The following is a 23,427-nucleotide window of genomic DNA, read 5'->3' as shown; positions in this document are numbered from 1 at the left end:
AGAATTTTGTTAGGTGTAACAAGGACTCCAATCAATAACAGCCTGGAGCTGCCACACTTCATAGAATCCTAGAATCCCAGGTTGGAAGGGACCTCAAGGATCAATTGGTTCAACTTCTCTAGGCAAAGCGTGACCTAGACTAGATGGCCCAGCACCCTGTCCAGCTGAACCTTAACAGTGTCTAACACTGGGGAGTCACCACTTCCCTGGGAGATTATTTCAATAGCTGGTTGTTCTCATGGTGAAAAGTTTTTCCCTTGTGTCCAGTTGGGATACCCCCAGGAGAATCTGTGCCTATCACCTGTGTCTTTTCCATGGGACTCCTTGTAAAAAAGAGCTTCTGTCTTCTTTGTACTGACCCTTTAAACACACTGAAACAGTTCTGCTTGTTAATCTATCGCAGCACTCTGGTCCTGGAGCAGCCGGCTCATGTACAAACTCGCTCCAACACTGCATGTAGGACAGGTACTAAGTTTAAACAAAACTGCCAGGTTTCAAAGCGCAGAAACAAGAACTGGTTCCCAATGGCTCTCAGCCTTGCCCTTCAGCCTTCTTAGGCGTAAACGGTGCCTTACAGCTTTGGAGGCTCTGCAAGAAAGCACTACGACCCAGCACTGCAAACAAGTGGAGTGCCTAAACCCTGCCCAGGTTGGCAGATCACAAAGGAGCATTAGCCAACAGCTGAGATGCCTGTACAGCAAAGTAACGCCAGATCCTGGCACGCATGGAGATGCTGATATGCCTGGAGGCATTCCATCCACACGGAGATCCCGGCTTCCCATAGATACACCTGTATGCCTGGAGGACAGCCCCAGGATCCAGACACCCAAGGACACGGGGACATTCTCCCCCCCAGGGCCATCGGGAACACGCACACATGGAGTCAAGGACGCTCTCTCCCTGGGGATCAGCTCATACACCGAGGATAATCCTGCCTCCCACCAAAGTAGGGTCACAGGGTCCCCCTCCCCAGGGCCATAGATGGATTCCCAAAACGTACCCATGTACAAGGACATGGGAACCATGGCCGGGCACACAAAGACAAGCCTGCCTTGGGGACCGGCATGGAAATATCTCCCCCGTGGGCGCACCCCACACCGCGGTGGGAAGTCGAGACGCGGAAGCACGGACACCCGCCCTGGGGAAACCTTGGAAGGGGATACGGCCATGCCAGGGATCCTCCGGCACGATTCACGGGCCGCGGGGACAACACCCTGGCGTGGGACACAGGCACACACAGGGAGAGCTCCGCGGCGGCAGCGCCCACCTCACACCTGCGGCGGAGACCGGAACGTCCCCCGCCCGTACCTCAGAGACCCGTCCCCGGTAACAGCCCATTTCTTGCAGCCGTCCCCCGCTGCCACAGAGGCCGCACCGGAGGTGACCCCCACCCCATGATACCCTGCCCTGCCCCGCGGCACCCCGCCACAGGCCCGTCCTCACGCGTGCCCCCGCACCGCCGCCCTCACGGAAAAGCACCCCACCCCGACAGACCGCGCCCACTGTCCCACCGCCGCGCCCGTCCCCCCGGCGCGGGAGGCGGCAGCACCGCCGCGGGGCCCCGTCTCACCCGCGGGCGGTGGGCGGCAGGACGAGCTGTACTTGGCGGCCGCTGTGAAGCGCCCCAGGCTGCCGATAGCACGCACCGCGGCCGCCATCTTTCCTGCGCGCGAGGTCGAATGAGGGAGAGGCCGCTCGGGGGCTTGGCCGCGCCGTCCCCGCCCTGCCCGCGGCTGCCTGAGGAGCTGCCTGCACGCTCCGCCACCGCCGGCTGCCACCTTCCTCTCTTTTCTCCTCTCGTCCCGTGGTCGCGGACGTTTCTGTTATGTACCGAGCGGGAACGGCGGGAGGGAGAGCGCGGGTAGGGGCTGTGGGATGGGTGGGATTCCTCAGGCGGGTGGCTGGTGTGCTGCCCAGAGGGTGGGGCGAGCGCGGGGTCCTTAGTGAGTGGCGGCGCTGCGGGCGGTGGTGGTGGTGTCGGTAGTGCGGGAGGAGGTGAGCGGCTGTGGGGTGTGTGTGGTGTGAAGTGTGTCATGTGTCGGTGTGTGGCATCTTGTAGGGCTCTGTGTCCCCATCCCGGGTGGAGGGGGCCGTAGCTGTGCTATGTGTGAGGGACAGGTGCGTTTGTGTTGTTGTTACTGAGTTTCGGGGTGTCTGGTGGGTGAGTGGGGTGTTCGTGGCTGAGGAGTGGGTGCGTCGTGGGTCTGGGCTGTGCGTGGGGTGGACAGCCTTGGCCAGATCCGTTTGTGTGTGGGGGGCGCTTCGGGGTGCTGGGGAGCAGCTGGCTTCTGAGAGCGCGGGGGACAGCGTGGGGCGGGGGATGGCAGTGGGAGCGCTACGAGGAGAGCGGCTGTGAGGGAATGGGTCTGGTTTGGGAACCTGGAGAGGAGCAGTTCTGTTGGTTGAGCAGAGATTTGGGTTTGGTCAGCCTGGAGAAGAGAAGGCTCTAAGGAGACTTTACAGCAGCTTCCAGTGCCTAAAGGGGCTGACAAGAAAGCTGGAGAGGGGCTTTTGACAAGGGCCTGTAGGGACAGGACAAGGGGGAATGGCTTTAACCTGACAGAGGGGAGACTGAGATGGGATTTTAGGAAGAAGTTCTTCCCTGTGAGGGTGGTGAGGCCCTGGCACAGGCTGCCCAGAGAAGCTGTGGCTGCCCCATCCCTGGCAGTGTTCAAGGCCAGGTTGGATGGGGCTTGGAGTAACCTGGTCTAGTGGAAGGTGTCCCTGCCCGTGGCAGGGGTTGGAACTGGATGAGCTTTAAGGTCCTTTCTAACCCAAACCGTTCTCTGAAAATCTTCAGCCTGGTGTGGGGAAGAAGCCTGGCACATGTGGAGGAAGAGTGCTGTGGCAGAGAACTGATTCAGAGAAGAATGGCAGTGAGAAAGTCTGTTTTCTGGATCTCTGCTGCTGAACTTCAGATAAGGATCTTTTTATAGGGAAAGTTCTGTTTTGGAATGAGCTTTGCGAAAAGGCACCAACTCATTCTGCTTCCCGTGGGGATACACAACAGAAGTTACTGAGGTTAAAAGGAAGGGTAGTGGCATAATGTGCCAAGGAGAGCATGTCAGGAGAGTCACGCTGGCAGCGAGATTAGCCGGGCACTTGGACAATTTTCCAGTAGGGAAGAGGCGGAACAGTTACTGGGAGGGGAATTGAAAACTGTGCCGGCTGCTGTTCATACAGTGCTGGGTCACTGTGGAGGTGACTGTTTATTTACAGGAACATTTGCAGGCCACAGTCGTAAGCCAGGCTCTTTGTGAGTTCAGAAAGTGCAAAAGGAAGTAATTCTCCCTGCTGCTGCCCTCGGAGTGTCTTCTGTTTCTTCACTTTTTAGCTGTGTGTGAAGCAGGCAGATTGTTTGAAACTATTCCGAATAGACCAGATTGGACTAATACCAGCCTTTCTCCAGCCCTCTACATAGCAAAATGAGTTGCATGCTAACCTACACCATCAGGAACCTCCCTGCTTCCTCAGCATGGGCTGCCAGAGGCTGTAAGTATTTTTACATTTATTGAAAGCTTGACTTGGGAGGTCATACAGTTCTGGTTTAAGTGTTGGGTTTGAGACAGATGCTGTATCTGAATCTCTGTTTTGTTGTCATCATAGAGATGACTTTTTTCAAAGTAATTCAATGTTGCCGTATTTGTCAGTTCCCACGTTAGGTGTGGGAGGAGCATCATGTTGTAATATGAACTGTCTTAGTTTTGTGAGCAAACTAAGAAATACCTCAGGGGTGTTTAGGTGCAGTTGTCTTACTATGACCTTATCATATGTTTCGAACAGTTCTGACAGAAACTAGAAATGTTTTTAACGTTTCAGGCTTGACAGACCCTATTCTTTTGTTTCCTGTTTTTCAGTTGTTCGATCACTCAGCTGTTCTTTGCCGTTACAAGCCACAGGTAAAGTTAAAGCACTAGGAATCTCAGTGGGTCTGTGTTAGAGGAGATAATTTTTAAAGCTGCCTCCTTTTTCAGAGCCTCATTCTATTTGAATCTCAGAAGTGCAGTGCAGACTGCCTTAAGACTCTGGGAGAACCAGGGGCCAACAAGAAAACTGGGGAGGTGCTTTGGCAAGGACACGTAGCTGTGGGACAAGGGGGAATGGCTTTAAACTGACAGAGGGGAGATTTAGGTTAGAGGTTAGGCAGAAGTTCTTGGCTGTGAGGGTGGTGAGGCCCTGGCACAGGTTGCCCAGAGAAGCTGTGGCTGCCCCATCCCTGGCAGTGTTCAAGGCATGTTTGGATGGGGCTTGGAGCAACCTGGTCTAGTGGAAGGTGTCCCTGTCCATGGCAGGGAGGGTTGGAACTGGATGAGCTTGAAGGTCACTTCCTACCCAAACCATTCTGTGATTCTGTAAGTAGTCTGCATGCTCCACAAAAGCTGCAAATAAGTAAAATTGCAGGTAAACTGTTGTTTGCAGCAGAATACTCTCAGCCTCTGCGTACCCCTCACTCTCAGCAGCTGTGCCCAGTCCAGAGCTCAGCCCCATCATCACCTGACAGTTTGCTATTTCTAGAACTTAAACTGAGATGCTAAGCTCAGAATGTAAAAACCGTCTGGGCACAAGCAGATCGCTTACCCAGGGGGGAGAAGATTGTCCCTGACAAGGAGAAACTTGTGGAATTAGCTTTGAACTTCAGCAAGACCAGTAAGAGGCTCAGGTTTTGTCAGAGCTACTCAGCACACTCAGTTACAGGGGGTTTTAGCTGTGGCCCTTAGCTAGTGGCTGGGGTGATCCAGCATTCTGGGGTTCACTGGGGTGGAGTTGCTCAGGTGACATGCTGTAAGCTGCATGGGTTTTGGAAATAGGCCTAGACAGTAGCTCCCCATCATCTTCTTGGCTTTACACAAGAGCAGTGTCAGAGTTCCATCCTCACTTGTTTAAGCAAAGTATTTAGCTGCACTTAATTTGCTTTTATGTGTCTCCATCCTTTACCTGCTTGGAAAAGAAACTGCCCCCATGCTGCCATATACGATTGCTAAGATTTGCAGGCCTGATTGCATTAGGACATTCTCATTGAACTCCTTGTTAATCATCACTCCAGAGGAGTTCTGGCACTGGCCTGTTGAGCAACACTTTGTCGTGACATGCTTTACCTTGAACCTGAGGTGCTCGGACATGTTATGGAGAAGTAGCAAGTTACCCACAGCAACTATACACACTACTCTTGTTACTGCTTTCCTCTGAGAGTGAAAGCTAGTTGACGTCTTGAGCTGTGTTTTGATTTCCCTTGAATCATCTCGCCTTCTCACCTTTACCATGCAGCAAGAGCACACACATAGGTAGTTACTATGGAATGTAGGTTCCTCTTTGCAGTTCTTGCTGCTCCCCAAGCAAGAGATCTTATTCAGACTTTGAATTTGGTCTGCGTCATTTGTACTGTAAGCTGTGCAACATTTTCAGAGGCACTGCTTCGTGCAATATTCTTGTCAGTGGTAGCAGAGACGGGGAGTTAGGTGCCTAGAGAGCAGTACCATTGTCTCAGTGTAGCTGCAGATGAGTCTGCTGATGAGGGATGTACCATCTTCTGATGGGGGATGTTCTTAAATCTTTTTTCACAGATCACATAATTAGCCAGAGACAAGATTACAGCCAGGTAACCTACCTATTCTGCTAATGGCTTATGCACCAAAAGAGACTAATTTCCCTAGTTTTGTAGTACTTTTTACAGGGTCTTAATTTAAGCTTGCTGGTATTCGTGTTAACATTGCTTTTCTCTTACCAGTCCAGCCTAAGAGTAAGAAGACCTTAGCCAAAACTGGTGTGAAGAGTATTGTTGTGGTGGAGGGTGTCCGTATTCCATTTTTGCAGTCTGGCACCACGTAAGTATGAAAATAAGAAGATAAATGCTGACTTGATTAATAGTATATTCTGTGAAAAGAGTTGGTTGACTTGTTCATTTTAATGTAGTTATTATGCCTAAAAGTACTGAGGTGGCAGTAAGTCAGGCTGCTACTGTTATTCCAGCTTAAGCTAATGAAAAAACATGATCTGAAGAAGATTGTCCGTGTGTATGAGTGAGTATTTATGCTGCATGTCTAGAGGAAGCTGTTGGTGAACCTATAGCAGATAAAGCAATGCATTTCACAGAATTGCAGGACATGTGCAGAGCACAGAGCCTGCTGTAGACTCTTCCTAGACTGTTATGCCACCAGATTCATAGCTGAATTAAGACCAGACCTGACTCTTAGGATGGAAAGAGTGTTTATTCTGTTACTGCTGTTTTTCAGTGGTTTTAGTACAGCAATTACCTGGTGGCCTATACACAGAGTCTTCACAATCTGGGGTATGAACTGTTTGATTGCAAGTGCAGTGGAGCATTTCTGGCATGTCACTAGCTCTTTGCTGCTGATGTGTGCTTACTGCAGTGAAGCAGACCTCTGGATTGGTTTCTGACACCCCTAAGTATGTCCTTCTCTAACTTCCAGGTATGCGGATCTTATGCCACATGACCTAGCAAGAGCAGCACTGCAGTAAGTAAATCAAATAGTAGAAGGGCCCAGAAAACTCGTTGGGGTCCCAGTGTTGGTACAGTAGCTTCAACAGATTTGAAAGCCAAGGCTCTAGCTTTATCTCTAAACAATACCATCCAGGCACTTCATTTTTCATGGTCCACCATGACCTTCATAGGTGGCTTAAGCAGTAGGGCTTACAACAGGCTTGTGCTAAAGTGTCTTGTTACAAAGAGGTTGCATTGTTCTCCTATTTGGCAAATTTTAGTTAATTTGAACTCTGTAGTTTTCTGAATACAGAGATCATAGCTACTGTCTGTTGAGGTGTACTTGGGAAAACCAACCTGAAAAAAACCCCCTACCATTTAGAGAAAACTAAATGGCAAAAAGAATAACAAGCAGATTCTATCATCTTGCCTGTCTCTTTCATTCTAGAGTGATTTGACAAAAGCTGTAGGCCATTAGCTGTGTGTTTGGTTGAGGAGCAAGGCAAAGTGCTGTTAAAAAGAATGCTTTACTGGGTGCATGGGAAAGGAGATTTCAAGGCCCAAGGAAAGAGCTGATTTGGTTGACAGTCACTGTGTTAGTCACACGAGAGGGCTGTGCCCTGGATGTTGATGGGGTTTTAGTGTGCTGCAGGAAAAAGGGGAATGACTTTAAACTGACCGAGGGGAGATATATATGAGCTCTTAGGCAGAAGTTCTTGGCTGTGAGGGTGGTGAGGCCCTGGCCCAGGTTGCCCAGAGAAGCTGTGGCTGCCCCATGCCCTGGCAGTGTTCAAGGCCAGGTTGGACTTCAGGGGCTTGGAGCAACCTGGTCTAGCGGAAGGTGTTCCTGCCCATGGCAGGGGGGGTTGGACTAGGTGATCTTTAAGGTCCCTTCCAACCCAAACCATTCTAGGATTCTAGGTTTCGGGTGCCTTTAGTTTCATCTTTCTTTGGTATTTTGTAGTGCATGAAACTACGTTTGAATCCCAGGAGCCTCAAATCGCTGCTGGCAGTGGGATTTGCTGTGCTGGCCTGTTTGTCGAGATCTTCTGTAAAATCATACAATATGTTTTCTAATACTTTTCACATTGCTTATTTTCTGTGCACCTTACTGAAGTTTTAGGTGTTTCTACATCGAAGTTAATTTGCTTTATTATCTCTTAAAGCCCTCTTCCTTTAATTTTGATGTCAGACTACCCCAAATTGGTGAAAATACTAACAATCATTTTAGGGAGGGGCAAGGGTGTAGTGTATTTGTTTTCATTAAATTCTGTAATCATTTGTAGTGATATTATTGCCATGATTACTTACAGTCTGTAGTCAGTTACATTTTTATTAAGTACAGATAAACACAGGATTTCCTTCTGACGTGGCTCCATTGTTGCATTGTTCTCCAGCTGAGCTGCTGGAAAGGGGATGTCTGAGGGCTGCAATGAGTTTATTGCTTACATGGTGCAAATACTGTTTGTTGTAATCTTCTTAGGGGGTTACTGAACCGGACCAGCGTCCCAAGGGATGTTGTGGATTACATTGTTTATGGCACAGTTATCCAGGAGGTGAAAACAAGTAATGTGGCCAGAGAGGTGGGTTATGTGCAGCATTTCCACTGTGAGTCTGATTGCTGCTGCTAGTATGAAGATGAAAAATGCTTGCAAAAAAGAAAATTCCAGTATTATTGTTCATTTAAATGTGATTTGAGACTTGTGCAGCTCTGTCTGTCATATAACTGTGGGATCCTGTCTCTTGCTGAAATCTGCCTTAGGTCAAAATGTATTTTAATGCTTGATTCTTCCCTGAAAGGGAAGGTTTTGTTAAGGACTGTTGGTCACTCAGCTCTTAATTACCAATGAGACTCAAATGCTGCCTTGCCTGAGGTACTTGGGAGGGCCAGAGTGTGCTGTGATAGATTGCTTTACTGTGGTATTTTGGTATTTATTTATTTTACTTGGCTGATCAGATGAGGCTCTTGAGTGATCTGGAAGGGAATAGCTTAGCTGCTCTTCTCTTTGGCAGTCAGAAAACAAAATTCACATATTATACACGCATATTACACTCCGCTGAAGTAATGTTACATGTGATTTTTCTGTAACCTCAAACCTCTGCTGTTGTTCTCTGCAACTGGACAAAACCATGATGTAACCTGGGCTGGAAGGAGGCCGTTGTGAAGCTCTCTAGTTCCATTTTAGCCTTGTATATGCAAATACTTGCTTTGGTCATGTGCCAGTCAGATGAGGCTGCGGTATAATTTTAACTTGGGAACAACTGTTGAACTTTAAACTAGTTGGCCACGTCTCAGCTGAGGCAGGTCTTGCTGGGAGCAGTTCCGCAGTGCGAGGCTGTGCCCTCAGCTGGGTCAAGCAAGACGCTGCATTCTGAACTGTAGGAAATGTTTTCTGTGCTGTGCAAAATGACTCACGGTGCCTTGTACTGAGGGGTCTAAAATCCTTTCACGTGTTGCCTTAAGCAAATAAGGTGAAGCAAAAATGATGTCAAGTAGCTGGAAAACTGGAATTGTGAGGTGTGAAACTGTGATTAGTTTGTCTCTTTATTAGTGGGGGGCAGCATCTGCATAATGCAATTGAGAGCCTGGGCAGCTGCCATCTCCTGTTCCCAGCGTCTGGGAAGGGAATGAGCGGCTGCAGGGACTGGCTGAATGAAACCTCAGTGTGCTTATTTTCAGCTTAGTCTGCAGAGGTGTGTTGCTGGGCAGGAGGTAGCTCTGACCTGTGGACCAAAAGGTGCAGGTTTTAACAGCCAATCTCTGTTGCTCGTAGGCTGCCTTGGGAGCCGGTTTCTCTGACAAAACTCCAGCCCATACAGTCACCATGGCTTGTATTTCTTCAAACCAGGCTATGACCACAGGTATGTTGGCTGGAAGAACAAGCTGTGGGTTTGAGGAGGAGCTCAGCAACTCCTCTATATCCTACATCTAACTTGCAGTGCTTAGTGTGTATAAGTAAGCATCTGAAGAATGCTTTTTTATTCAAAAACCAACATTCTATGAATCAGATGTCTGCTGTAGACCTGCCAACAGCTTGATACCTTTTGCATTCAGCAGTAGTCCCTCCTCAGTGACTGTGATAAGCTTGGGAGGCAAGGGCTGCATCTGGAAGTTCACCTTTCATCTTTGTCTTAGCCTAAACAGAGAAAAATTAATTGAGACCCGGTCTCAAAATGCTGGGTGTATTCTTCTCCCAACTGCTCTGTGTGACAGAGAGAAGTAGAAGCAGAGTTTCAAAAGTAGCACGATTCAGAAAATGCCTGTGCAGCCTGGTCAGTGACTGTGATGCAGAGTTGTATAACCTGGGCAAAGCCAGAGGCTGAAGGAAATAAAACGTAGTATCCAAGGCACTAATGGGTCAGTGTCACTTCTCCCTGCAGCTCTCACAGGCAGCTCTGTCTTGTTCTGCAGGCGTGGGTATGATTGCAGCTGGCCAGTGCGATGTTGTCGTAGCAGGGGGTGTGGAGTTAATGTCAGATGTTCCCATTCGGCACAGTAGGAAGATGAGGAAGACAATGCTGACTCTTAACCGAGCCAAGACCTTGGGCCAAAAGCTTGCCGTGATATCCAAAATTCGCCCTGACTACTTTGCTCCTGAGGTAATGTTTTTTTCAGGCATTAAGATACTCAGCTAAACTGTTTCTCAAGGAGGTGCAAAACAGGTTGGCTTAGGTAATTTATTTAGCCCCAACAGAGAGGATTTAAAAGGGTAAGGTGGTTGCCTGTGGTTCACCTGTATTGGATCTTTGTCCTGTACTTCGGGTTAAACCTGCAGTTGATTAATGCATCTCATAGCATTCCTGTCTTTGTCTTCTTACATGTTGGTCTTCAGTAGTCCTACCATCTTTCAAAACCTCCTTCCTTCTGCAACTCCTAGACGAACTGTGCTGGGAAACTACAGAAGCAGAAGCTTTTCCCTGTAAATATAAAACTTTTACAGGGGTCCTAAAGGCTCAGAAGACCTTTATTAGATAGAGGTATAGAGGTAACGTGCTTAATATCAGCGAGGAATATCCTTAGTGTATTAATAAAACCCTTTGATTAATGCACCTTAAATATGCCTTTATGAATACTGTTCCTGGCCAAATCTTGCCAGGTACTTCATGTGTTTAGCTCCCATATTTGGGCACGGGAGTCTGATGGTTAATTAATGTCAGGACTCTGCTACAGAGGGAGCCACTCTTTTCTGTCTCAGAGGTCATGAGAGAGGTGAATTACATCATGGTGAAGATGGGAAGGGGAAGCACTTCCCTCCTTACCACAATAAAACTGCTTGTGTCTGGGCTGCCTTTAGCAGGAGCACGGGAAGCAGAGTGTACACACAGCAGAGATCCAAAGTCTGAGTAGATATGAAAACAGGCTTAAATGCATGCAGGGGTTTCTTGTGTGCTACTGGAAGAAACTGAAATCACCCGGTTTTGCTCAAGGAGGTATTTGACAAGGAGTTTTAAGATCTCAGGATGTGGTGTTTCACCTTAGCCCTAAAAGTCTGGTCCCTTCCCACCTGGTATTCTAGGATTCTATGATTAACCAACATTTGAACTCCATTGCCCAGGGATGGGTGTTTATGATGGCTAACTTAATTTTTCTGTTCTGTAGCTTCCAGCTGTGGCAGAGTTCTCCACCAGTGAGACCATGGGGCACTCTGCTGATCGTTTGGCTGCTGCCTTTGCCATATCCCGTTTGGAGCAGGATGAATATGCCCTCCGTTCACACACACTAGCTAAGAAAGCCCAGGATGGAGGGATGCTAGTGGATGTGGTACCCTTCAAAGTGCCAGGTAAAACTGCACATTTCATTGCTAGCATGCACTAATCCAATGAAGTAATACTTTATTTAGAAAAGGAGGGGAAGTACTGGGACCAGATTCATAATGCTCTGTGAATCCAGTATGGATTTTAACTCTCTGCTGTTTCTCCCAGGAAAACTACTGACATAGGAGCATGTTTCTAAACACACGTCTAAATATATAAACATATCCTTACGCATCTAAATTTTGTTGCAGCCACCTCCTATCCATGCTAATAGGGTGATAGAGCGTGGAAGATCAGGGTAGTGGGACCAAGAATCCCCCTGCTCTTCCAGTCAGGAGAGAGAACCCATCTTTATATGCTAAGCTATTAACAACAAATGGAAAACCCAGTAAAATCTTGGTCTGCTGAATCAGGGACGGGGTAGGGAGAGCTGAAACCAACTTCCTACCCAGTTGGTTCAACTTCCTCATATTAGGAAGAAGGTCCTTACTGTGAGGGTGGTGAGGCCCAGGCCCAGGTTGCCCAGAGAAGCTGTGGCTGCCCCATCCCTGGCAGTGTTCAATGCCAGGCTGGACAGGGCTTGGAGCAACCTGGTCTAGCGGAAGGTGTCACTGCTCATTGTAGGGGATTGGAACTGGATGAGCTTTAGGGTCTCTTCCAACCCAAACCTTCTGTGATTCTATCATACCTGCTCATTTGGGGCACTTCTGCACCATAATTAGTTTCCTAGAAAGATCTTACTTTTGTAGACTGTTGGTTATAATCTTTATACTAAAATTAGGAATTTATGGTAATACCATAAATGGATTGATGGAATTTCCTTTTTTTTTCCTTCTCCCAGTTGTCATAAAAAGCAGTTTTCTGAATTCTCCTGCCACAGACTCCCACTGATGTGCAAATTCATGTGTGTTGCTGACTTTCATAGTTGAAATAATGTTTCTTATTTTTCATCAACAGGCAAAGAAACAGTTACCAAAGATAATGGGATCCGTCCTTCCTCATTGGAGCAGATGGGCAAGCTGAAGCCGGCTTTTGTCAAGCCCTATGGAACCGTCACACCTGCCAACTCCTCCTTCCTGGTAATGCATGTTTTCATCACTGTGAGCCTGTGGGGAAAAGTCTCCAGGTTACCATCTGCTTCACACAGGCATGTAGATAAGTTGCTGTAACCTGTGGGAAAGAGTTTTTTCCTTTGGTGAACTTGGATTTTTTGTTTTTAAATGAGTAATGAGTAAACCCCAGAAGGTTTGGTCTGTCTTAACCTGTTTGCTTCCTGTAACTGCTTCATGAGGATTCATTATATTTTTGATGAATCAGTTTTCATGAGATAATTGTTTTTTTTTCAGTCATAGAGTGATTTGAGTTGGAAGAGACCTTAAAGCTCATCCAGTTCCAACCCCCTGTCACAGGCAGGGACACCTTCCACTAGACCAGGTTGCTCCAAGCCCTGTCCAACTTGGCCTTGAACACTGCGAGGGATAGGGCAGCCACAGCTTCTCTGGGCAACCTGTGCCAGGGCCTCACCACCCTCACAGGGAAGAACTTCCTCCTAAGATCTCATCTAAACCTCCCCTCTGTCAGGCTAAAGCCATTCCCCCTTGTCCTATCCTTACAGGTCCCCCTCCATGTTTCTTGTTAGCCAGTTTAGGCACTGGAAGCTGCTCTGAGGTCTCCCCGGATCCTTCTCCATTATGATGAACTCTCTTCCACATATGCTTCTTTTTCTCTCCTTAGCATTTTTAGAGGAAGGGTTTTTTAGGTGCTGAAGTCTAAGGTAGTTGTGATAGACAGGTGAGGCGTTTCTGAGCCCCAGTTCCTGAGACTCGGCAGAAGGTGGTTGCCACTGAAAGTCTCTAGCTGAGGTCTTAAGGTGACTATGTTGTTCCTCTCTGCAGCCCTATCAGATTTCTATGTGTTTAAAAGGCTGTTTCACAGTTTCTGATCAACACTTGAAGAAAGTAACTACTACTGGGGCCCTTTCAGCAGCAATGCTATTTACTCCTTAGTGGTTCTGGGGACTTGCATAAGCCTGGTGAGGCTGCAACCTTGGTGCAGGAGCAGCTGAAATGCTGTTGGTGTGCTCTTGCTGCCAGTCTGTAGGCAGCTGAGGCTCTTATCCCAGAAATTAATTTGGCCACTGCGTGCCAAAGCTGTGATGTTCACTTTTGCAACGTGGTGAGCCTGTGGCTTGTGTCATCCCGGAATTATACTCTGGGTTTGGGATGGAGCCAGGTGAACGGGTGGGTGGGATAACCAGCTTGTCCATAAGACTGGCAAGGGCTTCTAGGCACCTCTGTGTGGGTTTTGACTGTAAGGAAATGCTTCAGCACTGTGTGTGCTAATGTCGTGTTCCATCCACACACCCGTCTATCAGCTCACTTATGCAGACATGGGGGAAGTCCTGGAAGCCCTGATAACATCAGGTCCTGTCCTGCCAACTGCTCTGCAGGAGGGCTGTCAGGCTGCCTTTGGGCGCAGAGTGTGCTAGTTCTTCAGGCAGAGACCTCACTCTTGTCTGCCTCTTTCAGACGGATGGTGCTTCAGCAGTTCTGCTTATGTCTGAGGAGAAGGCTCTGGCGCTGGGCTACAAACCGAAGGCCTACCTAAGGTAAAAAGCCTGCTCTGCATGGCCTCTGACGTCTGCTCTCGCTTCTGTCTCCTCCTCTTTCTGTTACTAATAGCATTTCTCCTGTGTAGGGACTTCGTGTATGTGTCCCAAGATCCAAAGGACCAGCTGCTACTGGGGTAGGTACTGATGCTCAGAAGCCCTAATAGTCTGTACTAGCCCAGCAGCCTTGACTTGTCATCACGTGTCTTCTTTTGTGAAGTGTCTCATGAGATGTTAATCTTCAGGCTCTCTTGCAGAGGTGCCAGAGCTGGTGTGCTAGGTGTGACTTGGGAGGGGGAGGCAGCGAATGTGGGAGAGGAGCTGTGGCAGACATACCCACCCTGGTGTGCTGGGAGGCATCTCAGTGTGGTGTTACTAGCAGTTGTTACTTGGGGTTGTGTTTTGGTTAGACAAGCAGAGAATTGTACCATGGACCTAGGGAACGTAACGTGGGTTGCTGTGGAAAAAGGGGGCGATGATGTGATGAAATGTATTCATGTAAGACTTCTGTTTCTTAACTCCTCTTCAGTCCAACCTACGCTACTCCCAAAGTGCTGGAGAAGGCGGGTCTGACCATGGCTGATATTGATGTCTTTGAATTCCATGAAGCTTTTGCTGTAAGTACTGAGCCTAGAGCACTACCCATCCGATCACTGCTTGCGTCGGGCTGGGTATCGGTCAGCAGGTGCTGAGCAGTTGTATTCTCTTCCCTTGTTATTTCCCTTATCATTATTATTATTGGTGGCAGCAGTGGTGGTTTGTGTTATACCGTAGTTACTGGGCTGCTCTTATCTCAGCCTGTGGGAGTTACATTCTTTCGATTCTCCTCCCCATCCCTCTGGGAGCGGGGGCAGGAAGGAGGAGATGGGTGAGTGAGTGGCTGCGTGGTTCTGAGTTACCAGCTGGGCTTTTAAACCACAACAGTACAGCTGGTACAGCTGGAGCACTAAGGATACCTCCAGCTGTAAAAAGCTGTTCTGTAGACGTCTGCTTTCGTGTTGGTGAAAGCTCTTGATAAGACCGTCACTAAACGTACATAGGTGTAATTCTGCATTCATGTCTGAAGAGAAGTACTGTATATATTTTAAATATATAGCATTTTATGTGGACACAATTGATGCTAAGAGAGGCTTTTGTTGTTTAAAGTCACCAAAGGTACAGATTCTTCTAAAATAATATATAAACAAAAATAGTTGTAATTCCCCAGACCCTTAGATGAAAGAAACCACATCACCTGCTAATTGGATTGGGAATCTGTGTTACCATGGAGAGGTGGCTCATTTACTGGATGGCATCTTTCTCTAGCAAAGGTGGAGCTGACATTAACAGGCTGAGCCTGTATTTGGCTGTGTTAGTTTAGTGATCGTAGCAAGTCCTGGGATATCTCACGCTTGGTAAGCGCTGCCCGTAGGTTTTCTTCAGAGCCTGCCCGTTCTTGTTACTGTCACGCTCCCTCTCTTTCAGGGGCAGATCCTGGCTAACCTGAAGGCTATGGATTCAGACTGGTTTGCACAAAACTACATGGGCAGGAAGTCGAAGGTAAGACACAATCGGGACACTTCTATCTTCAGTTTAGTTTAACTTGAGGATTTATTGAGTCCCTTGTTGCAGGAGGGTGTGTGGTGCTGCAGAGCTCAGCTTTTGTAGTGTCCCTTCTTGCTTAGCAAATCCCGATGTGAGCAGTTTCTCTGGGAGTGATGGCATTTCCATTGTCAGTGGGAGGTGGAGGTCTAAAGTCATAATAGAAATTATTGGAGATGGGAATTAAAGACAGTGGGAGGGGGCCAGTCCTCCTGCATGCTTTCTGAGAGTCTGGAGTATCTCTGCTGGGCCGCAGGTGAGGTGGCAAAGCCTTTAGCACAGCTTTGTCCTGTCTTCAGGCTCTTGTACATGGCAACAGACACTTTGTAGGGCAGCCTGGGCTGTCGGAGGTTTGGTGGTGTTAGGAGTAGGTCAGGCAGCCTCCATGCAGGCAGGTGATGGTGTGTGTCCTCACAGGTTGGAGCCCCTCCTCTGGAGAAGTTCAATACTTGGGGTGGTTCCCTGTCACTGGGCCATCCTTTCGCTGCCACTGGATGCCGGCTGGTCATGACTGCTGCTCACAGGTTGAAGAAGGAGGGAGGACAGTACGGCCTGGTTGCTGCCTGTGCAGCGGGAGGGCAGGTAATGATGCTTTGGGGTCAGGCACTGTTCCCTCTGGAGAGCTAGCCGCATTTCTGATCCTGGTGGTGCTGTGAAATCCTGTCTTGGCACACCAGGTGGCACTGGGTGTCCTTGACACCCTCTGGCTCTGTTCAGTGGGCTCCCTCTGCCTCATTCCTCTTTAGAGACTCTCCAGCCCAGCTCAGAATCATCAGTTGGGGTTTGTGAATGTCATTCTTCTCACTTTGGGAAGAAAGAACTTAACTAGAAAAATGGGGGTGAGACTCTACCTACAGCTTGTGGGCCTTTGGATGGGAGCCTGGTGCATGCTGCAGTGACTGGTGGCACTTCCACAGGGACCTGGCATAGCTGGTGCTCTGTATCCCGAGGTGCTGGTGTTCCTAGCCTGGCCCTTGGGACGGCCTGATGCATTGGCTGGGCGGTACTCCGGTTCCTTTCCCAGCCTGGAGCAGCTGTGCTGTCCCAAAGCCATCAAACTGCTGTTGGCAGAATCCTTTCAGTGAGCCAGTGCTGGATTTTCATCTCCCCTTTTATGTTAAGGTGTTCAGGAGATGGAATCTCCCATCGTGAGCATGTCTGTGATGGTTAGTCTTTTCTGTGACCATTCCTTGTCTTTCTCTCTCCTTCCAGGGCCATGCGATGTTAGTGGAGCTTTACCCTCAGTAGTGGGACAAGGGGCTGCTGAGTGGGTATTCATCCATCCTGTGCCTGGCAATGCCATTTCAATGCACTAATAAAACATCCTACAATCCTTCTCAGAAAGGGTTTTTGGTGGCCTTTATAAATAAATCCCTTCTAGCTACTCAGCTGGTAATTTTCAACTAATGAATGCACTCTAAGAAATATTCCACTTCCAGGAGAGTAAAAGTTAAGGTAGCTTTTAGCCTCTTGTGGCTCATTGTAACCTCTGTGATTCCTAATGCAGCTCTTCAGTAAGTGTGATTTCTCCCCCTGTGGAGAAGAGGGATGATTCCAAAGCCATGTAGGGAGGATTAAGTTTGGGAATAAGGAGAATGGAAGGTACTGGAGATCGGTGGGCTTAGGTGGAATTAATCTGGGGAGTAACGGCTGTTTTCAGGAATGGGTTCAGGCTGAGTTGGCTGACCTGGTTTTGAAGGAGGAGGTTTGCTGCGTGATGTCCAGACAGCACTGGAATTAGCAAATCACTTCTGAACAAATGAGTGTTGCTGATGTTAACCACAATAAATCAGGAAATAAAATAGTCTGGCTTTTTAACTTCCTTCCCTCACCTGACACAGGTTGGGGCTGATTTCTGTGGGAGATGTGCTATGAGGTGACCGCTTTCCGAAATGGGAGATAGCGGCTCTGAACTCCGACCCAGTGAATCATAAGAAGAGACGCTTTTGAGCATGTTTTGGTGGCTTGCTTCTCATGATCTCACCCTGCCAGCATCTGACACGGTTGAGATTCAGCAGTGGGGGAGGCACACCCGAGATAAGGGACAGGCGTAACAGTGGGTGGTTCTGGCTTCTTCCTGGCTGGAAATCTCGTGCTGCAGTGGGAATCTTGTACTGGGAGGTGGCTATGGGAGCAAGTGGGAGCTGCGTGGATGGTGGGTAAAGGAGGCAATCAGGAACTGCCTGGTTGAAGTGTGAAGGGGCCTGTTCCCTTCTGTGTGTGTCTTTCAAGATAACATAACCCCATGTAGCTGCTTGCTTTGCTGATGTGGACATTAGCCTATCTGCAGCAGTAGGTGCATGGGGGGTGATTGCCCTACTACCAGTCCGGGGCGGGGTGCTGCTGTGGCTGTGCTGGGGAAGTGCTGTGGATGGGGTTGCTTCAGGGAGCCAAGGCTTATGTGCTGTTTGGGCTGGGAGGTGAGCTGATACAGTGTGAAATGTTTCCACAGCTCAGGTGAATGCGTGTTGCTGTGTCCTGGGGCAGCCCAGGCAGCGCTGTGGCCCCATTTGGATGTTGTCTGTTCCAGAGTGGCTCATTTCCACAGTTCTCTTGGAGGATTTAATCCACCTCCGGGGCTGTGCTGTGGCCTGTTGCAGGCAGTGGCTGGGTTCCTGCATGTTCAGTGGGGCAGGGCTGCTGGCCTTCATGCTGTGACTCATCATCGAGGTTCATCCTGCTCCTCCGCCTGCGCTCCCAGTGTCTCTCCTGCCACCTCATCGTGCACCAGGACCCTCGCTGCCGCCACCATCCTCATCATAGGTGAAGCCGCTCTGGTGCGTCCGTCCTGTCTGTGCAGAGAAGGTGCTGGGGCAAATGGGGTGGATTGGCTGCAGAGAGCTGGGAGAGGGGACATGGAGAACACCTTTACAGCGCTCCTTCTCTGGCCCTTGGTACAGATGGAGCCCAGCTCTGCTCTTTTCCAACCAGGCAGGGGTCTGACCCTCTGTTCCCTGTGTTGGGGTGCCCCTCGCAGCCCAGGAGTGCTGCATGCTAGGCAGAACTGGGCTGCTGGGGCACGCAGGTCATGCTGAAGCAGGGTCAGGGCAAAGGTTTCTTTCGCTCTCCGTGTGTTTGGCACTGACCTGGGGTGGAGGTGCGAGGTGGAAGGTGGTGAGGAGGAAGGGGTAAGGAAGGGGAAGGGGCCCTGGCTGGCCTGGGGAAGCTGTGCCTTGCTAGTGTGTCCCCCTTGGGCTCGCAGTGTGAGTGAAAGGGGCAAGCCAGGGCTGATCTCACCTCCTGGGTGTGCCGGGCTCTGCATGCCCATGTGGCATGCGATGGGCTGTGGGGATTTGCCACAGTCCCTCACTGGAACCTGGATGAGCAGCCCCATTCTGCTGTGGGGCATGGAGCAGGTGGCATGGAAGAGGATGGTCACCCTCACCTGCATGCCCCTGGTGGATGCTGCACCACCTGCGGTGGTGCGCAGGGACCATGGGATAGGGTGCTTTGCCATGGTGGGGCACTGCGGGGGTATTTGGCTGGCAGGATTTGGGAGGCAAGTCACAGGCATCCTGTCTGATGAAGCCCTGTTTGCAGGAAGCCTGAGCTCCCCCTGTGCCCTGCCCGCTACCCTGCATGGACACTGGGGTGCAGGATGGGGCTGAGGCATCGCTGGAGGCGTGCCTGATGGCTGAGGTGAGCATGGGCAGGGGCTTGGGGGACAGGAGGCACCCCAAAGATACCTGTGGCTGGGGTACCCCCACAGTGGAGGATGGGGGGTCCCCATGGGTGGAGGATGGGGATGCAGGTGCAGCCATCAGCATCAGTGCGGGGATGGGACTGAGGGTCACGTTCAGAGTGGGTAGAGGGGACTGTGGTATGGACACATGTGGAGAAACTTTTGACAAGGGCCTGTAGGGACAGGACAAAGGAGAGTGACCTTAAACTGGCAGTGGGGAGATTGAGATGAGCTCTTAGGCAGAAGTTCTTCCCTATGAGGATGGTGAGACCCTGGCACAGGTTGCCCAGAGAAGCTGTGGCTGCCCCATCCCTGGCAGTGTTCAAGGCCAGGTTGGACAGGGCTTGGAACAGCCTGGTCTAGTGGAAGGTGTCCCTGCCTGTGGCAGGGGTTGGAACTGGATGAGCTTTAAGGTCCTTTCCAACCCAAACCATTCTGTGATTATATGGAGGAGGTAGCTTGACTCTGTAGTTCCCATGGGGGAGAGGCCAGAGGACGAGGGAACAAGGGAACATCCCAGCTCACCCTGTCCTCCCGCTGCAGGAGTCGGAGGAGAAGCAGCGCCCGGTGGCGCAGTGGACTGTGGCGGAGGCTGGTGCCTGGCTGGCTGCACACAGCGGGGCCAGGGAGCTGGTGGAGCTGGCACATGAGCACGACGTCTCGGGCCGGGTCCTGCTGCGGCTGACGGAGGGGACCCTGCGGCGCATGGGGGTGACCCCGCGGAGCCGGCGCCGGGAGCTGCTGCGGGAGCTGCTGCAACTGCGGCTGGAGCAGGAGGTCGAGGAGCTGCTGAGCATTGTTGGCCGTGAGCATCCCCACTCCATATGTGGGTTGGGGGGGAGCACTGGTTCCCTGGGTGGATGGTGGTCATTGTCACCTCTCCTCAGAGTGAAGACAATGTCGCTGCGGATGTCCTGGAGACTGCAGGAGGAGAGGTGATGCCATGGGAGGACAAAGCAGCAGCTGGGACTGAGCACTTGATGCAGGAGCGGTGCTGGAGGGAACCTTGAGGTGACTGTGTTCCCCCTGGAGAAGACCAAATCTGGCTGGAAGAGGTGGCCACCGGGCCCAGGGTGGCATGAGTTGAAGGGTGGCTGCCAGCTCCCATGGGGTCCTATCGGCTCTGGCATGCTGGGGGCACCCTACCAGCCCCCTCGGATCCTGCTGCAACCATGAGGCAGTCCGGCCCCAGGAGTGACCCTCCAGTCTGTCTGTCTGTCTGTGGTATAGAGCATAGGGGACAAGTTCCCAGGTTGCTGTGTAGGGGAAACCTGTCTCCTCGGTACCCTGGGGCTGGCAGGAGCAGGGCAGCAGTGCCCAGCCCAGAACTGGTCTCAATAAACACTGTCCTGGTAAGTACAGAGGGGTCCCCACTCTGAGGACCTAGAAAAGGTCTGAAAGCCCAAACCCACCCTGCCACAGCCCAGGACAGGGAGGCTGCAGCCTCCTCTGCCCTGGTATTTTCCTGGCCCTGAACTTCTGCACTGGTGCAAAGGGCTGGCTGTGAACTGCAGGGCAGGATCCATCCCCAGGACCCGATTCTCCAGGGAAGAAGACTGGGGCGAGCACTCCTTCCTCCCACACTACCCTGCTGTGGTCTCAGAAGTCTCATGTGGTCCAAGGGTCTGGCTGCATCCTGTGTGGACCCCTGTGGTCTGGCACCCTGGATCCTGGTACTGGCACTATCTATCCCTGCATCCTGTGCTGGAAAACGTGGTGGGAGCTGAGCGAGCAGCCCTGTTGAGCTGAGGGACAGGGCACAGTCTGGTCTCTGCTTATCTTAGTGCAACCCTTAGTGCAGGTTGAAAGTTTACTTTGTTTTTCACCCTGGCTTGTGAAATGGGCATTCTGTTTCCCGGGAATAAAATCCCTTCCTGGAAAGGGCTCAGACAGCCCACAAAATTGAATTGGCTCCTCAGGCTCATGTGTTTTCATACAAAAAGCCTCACTTCTCTCTTCCTGCAGGAACCAGCCACGGGGGGCTTCCAGCGCTCCTGGACCAGTGCCAGTGGGGCTGGAGCATATCCCACCGGGCAGCTGGAGGGATACAGAAAAGCACAGGCTACAGGCTGCCACCAGGGCCTGACCCACGCTTGGCCGAGCCTGGAGCAAGAGACTGCTCGCCTTAGGCAGCCCATAGGAGGGGTCCCACAGGGGCAGAGGAACTCCCTTCTGCTGCAGAGACCTCACCCGTGGGAGCCCATTGGGTGCCCCGAATGGCTGCGGTGCAAAACCAGCACAAAACACATGGAGTGGAAGGAATGCTGGCTAGTTGGGATCTCGGAATGATTTGGGTTGGAAGCTCATCTAAAAGCTCATCCAGTTCCAACCCCCTGCCATGGGCAGGGACACCTTCCACTAGGCCAGGTTCCTCCAGGCCCTGTCCCACCTGGCCTTGAACACTGCCAGGGATGGGGCAGCCACAGCTTCTCTGGGCAACCTGTTGCAGGGCCTCACCACCCTCACAGGGAAGAACTTCTTCCTAAGAGCTCATCTCACTCTCCCCTCTGTCAGGTTAAAGCCATTCCCCCTTGTCCTGTCCCTACAGGCCCTTCTCAAAAGCCCCTGTCCAGATTTCTTGTCGCCCCTTTTAGGCACTGGAAGCTGCTCTAGGGTCCAATTGCTCATGTTCTTCTCCTGGACCACTCTCACTTCAGCCTCCACCCATCCTGTTTTGCTCAGCTCCATCCGTGGCAGCAGCTGCCAAGTTTCACTTTTGTATTATTGTGAAAATGGCCTGATTTCCAGTAAATTGGGATGCTTCTTGCTATCTCCATTGTCAAGAAGGAAAGCATGTGACAAATTCGGGTTGTATAAGGGGAGGACTTTGGACAGGCTGACTCCAGTCTGGAGCTGCTGAGTGTCAGAGGCAGATGGTAGGACCTTGAGGGTTAAGCATTGGGGAGGGGTGGTGGGGTGAGGGGTGGTGAGGGATCAGCATAAAGTAGGGATCTTGTCTGTCTTCTGCTTCATATTTCATGGGTTTTACCATCTCCTGAGAGATGCCAGGGAAGGGAAAAAGGGCATTTAGGGTGAATGGTCCCTGCTCTAAGCCTGGGATGCAGGAAACAGCCTTTGCTCGACGGCTTGTTTGAAGAAGCTCAGGGCACCCGTGTGGGCTGCAGGGGTTGAACTGGGAGGGTAGGGAGGAGGCAGGGCGGTGAGTGCAGGAGCCCGTGGGGTAGGAAGAGGGATCCGGGGCTATTCAGGGGTAGACTGATGCCTGCAGGGGAGCAAAGCCTGGCTTCAGGAACTGGCTGCAGGGCTGGATGGGGAGGGACCTGCTACCTGCTCTGGGGCCAGACCCCTTGCAGAGCCCCTTTCCTGCTGCGAGCTGGGAAACGTTCCCGCAGCCAGCGCTGATCTTGCCCACCCCGGACACGACCCAGTCCCACGATGGGCCAGGATGGGTGCGCTCGCCCCGAGCACAGCTTGCCGGGGCCAGGAGCTGGGTCGGCTGCGGAACGGGGCAGGCACCTACATCCTGCTGACATTCGCTTCTCTGCTCTGGAGACAGAGGGCTGGGCTGGGATGCGTCGGGGCCAGAGGAGAGGTGGAAGGCAGCCCTGCGGGCGCTCCTATAGCCTAGGAAGCTGAAACGGATAGTTTGAGGAACATTACTGATGATAACCTTTTCGGTGGCATGCGCTCTGTCAGCTCTAACAGGGGTGCAGAAGCAATGGGTGCTGGGGTGCAGTCCTTGGGCTGGTGGTGTGGGCAGCTTGGGCAGTGGCGCCTGCCTCCTGCCCCGCTCACTGGGGAGTGTGGCAGCACTGGGATAACTAATGTGGGGCAGTTGTGGGACACCCTGCCCTGTTCCCAAAGATAGGGGGAGAATTTTTCCTTCCCCGCCCCATGGAGTGATGGTGAGATTCACCTCTCCCAGCCCCTCCTACAGTCTAAACTTCACCACCCAAAGTGCTCTGGTCCCTGGCACAGCCTCTTAAAGGCACAAGCTCTTCCAGAGCCCGGCTCTCCTGGGACAGGGATGGGGAAAACACTCTTGAGGGGGCTGTTCCCATGAGGCAGAATGCAGGCAGTCCTACTGTAGGTCATGCTGCCAGCCTTACTGCTTCCCTTGTTTGCTTGCAAGGAAGAAAGCAATCCCAAGTTATTCCAGAAATACACTTAATAGTCCTCTTTCTGCACTAACACAAAAGCATGTGCCTTTTCCCTTTTTCTTGAAGTATGAAGCCATGCTGGGACTTCAAAGCCAGGTTAAGTGTTCAAGGCTAGGTTGGATGGGGCTTTGAGCAACCTGGTCTAGTGGAAGGTGTCCCTGCCCATGGCATGGGGTTGGAAACTGGATAAGCTTTAAGGTCCCTTCCAACCCAAACCATTCTAGGATTTGATGATTTAAAG

At 51.0% G+C, this 23,427-nt stretch overlaps 3 protein-coding genes across 5 annotated transcripts in view; 2 read left to right on the top strand and 1 right to left on the bottom strand.

Moving 5' to 3' along the window:
• The window catches only part of HADHA (hydroxyacyl-CoA dehydrogenase trifunctional multienzyme complex subunit alpha), a 28,139-nt gene extending 26,330 nt beyond the window's left edge, over positions 1-1,809 (bottom strand). Inside the window, exon 1 of the mRNA XM_061461216.1 lies at positions 1,571-1,809. Coding sequence (XP_061317200.1) covers positions 1,571-1,658 — 88 coding nt within the window. The 5' untranslated portion in view covers positions 1,659-1,809. The remainder of the gene's footprint in view (positions 1-1,570) is intronic.
• A 1,385-nt stretch (positions 1,810-3,194) lies between these two features.
• HADHB (hydroxyacyl-CoA dehydrogenase trifunctional multienzyme complex subunit beta) lies at positions 3,195-17,187 on the top strand. Its single transcript, XM_061461244.1, has 15 exons — positions 3,195-3,492; positions 3,858-3,899; positions 5,726-5,822; positions 6,429-6,473; positions 7,923-8,022; positions 9,214-9,301; positions 9,852-10,039; positions 11,040-11,220; positions 12,152-12,273; positions 13,723-13,802; positions 13,892-13,939; positions 14,332-14,419; positions 15,267-15,341; positions 15,801-15,965; positions 16,596-17,187. The coding sequence occupies exons 1-15, from the start codon at positions 3,426-3,428 to the stop codon at positions 16,629-16,631; spliced, it is 1,422 nt and encodes a 473-aa protein (XP_061317228.1). The 5' UTR covers positions 3,195-3,425; the 3' UTR covers positions 16,632-17,187.
• A 153-nt stretch (positions 17,188-17,340) lies between these two features.
• On the top strand, positions 17,341-20,289 carry LOC133273167 (sterile alpha motif domain-containing protein 12-like). 3 transcript variants are annotated; one of them, XM_061461267.1, is made up of 4 exons: positions 17,341-18,160; positions 18,924-19,022; positions 19,612-19,870; positions 19,953-20,289. In XM_061461267.1, the coding sequence occupies exons 2-4, from the start codon at positions 18,963-18,965 to the stop codon at positions 19,955-19,957; spliced, it is 324 nt and encodes a 107-aa protein (XP_061317251.1). In that variant the 5' UTR covers positions 17,341-18,160; positions 18,924-18,962; the 3' UTR covers positions 19,958-20,289. The 3 variants fall into 3 exon arrangements, with proteins under 3 accessions (XP_061317251.1, XP_061317250.1, XP_061317252.1); XM_061461266.1 differs by having other exon boundaries at positions 17,342-18,160; positions 19,609-19,870; XM_061461268.1 differs by lacking the exon at positions 17,341-18,160 and having other exon boundaries at positions 18,889-19,022.
• Positions 20,290-23,427: the final 3,138 nt, after the last annotated feature.

Source organism: Pezoporus flaviventris, unplaced genomic scaffold (assembly GCF_033815535.1).
Source record: "Pezoporus flaviventris isolate CSIRO_AGI_PZ_B2104156 unplaced genomic scaffold, CSIRO_AGI_Pfla_v1 ptg000031l, whole genome shotgun sequence".
In the NCBI taxonomy this organism is placed as follows: Eukaryota; Metazoa; Chordata; class Aves; order Psittaciformes; family Psittacidae; genus Pezoporus; species Pezoporus flaviventris.
The sequence above is the reverse complement of the archived record's forward strand: the minus strand, read 5'-3'. Positions and strand labels throughout refer to the sequence as shown.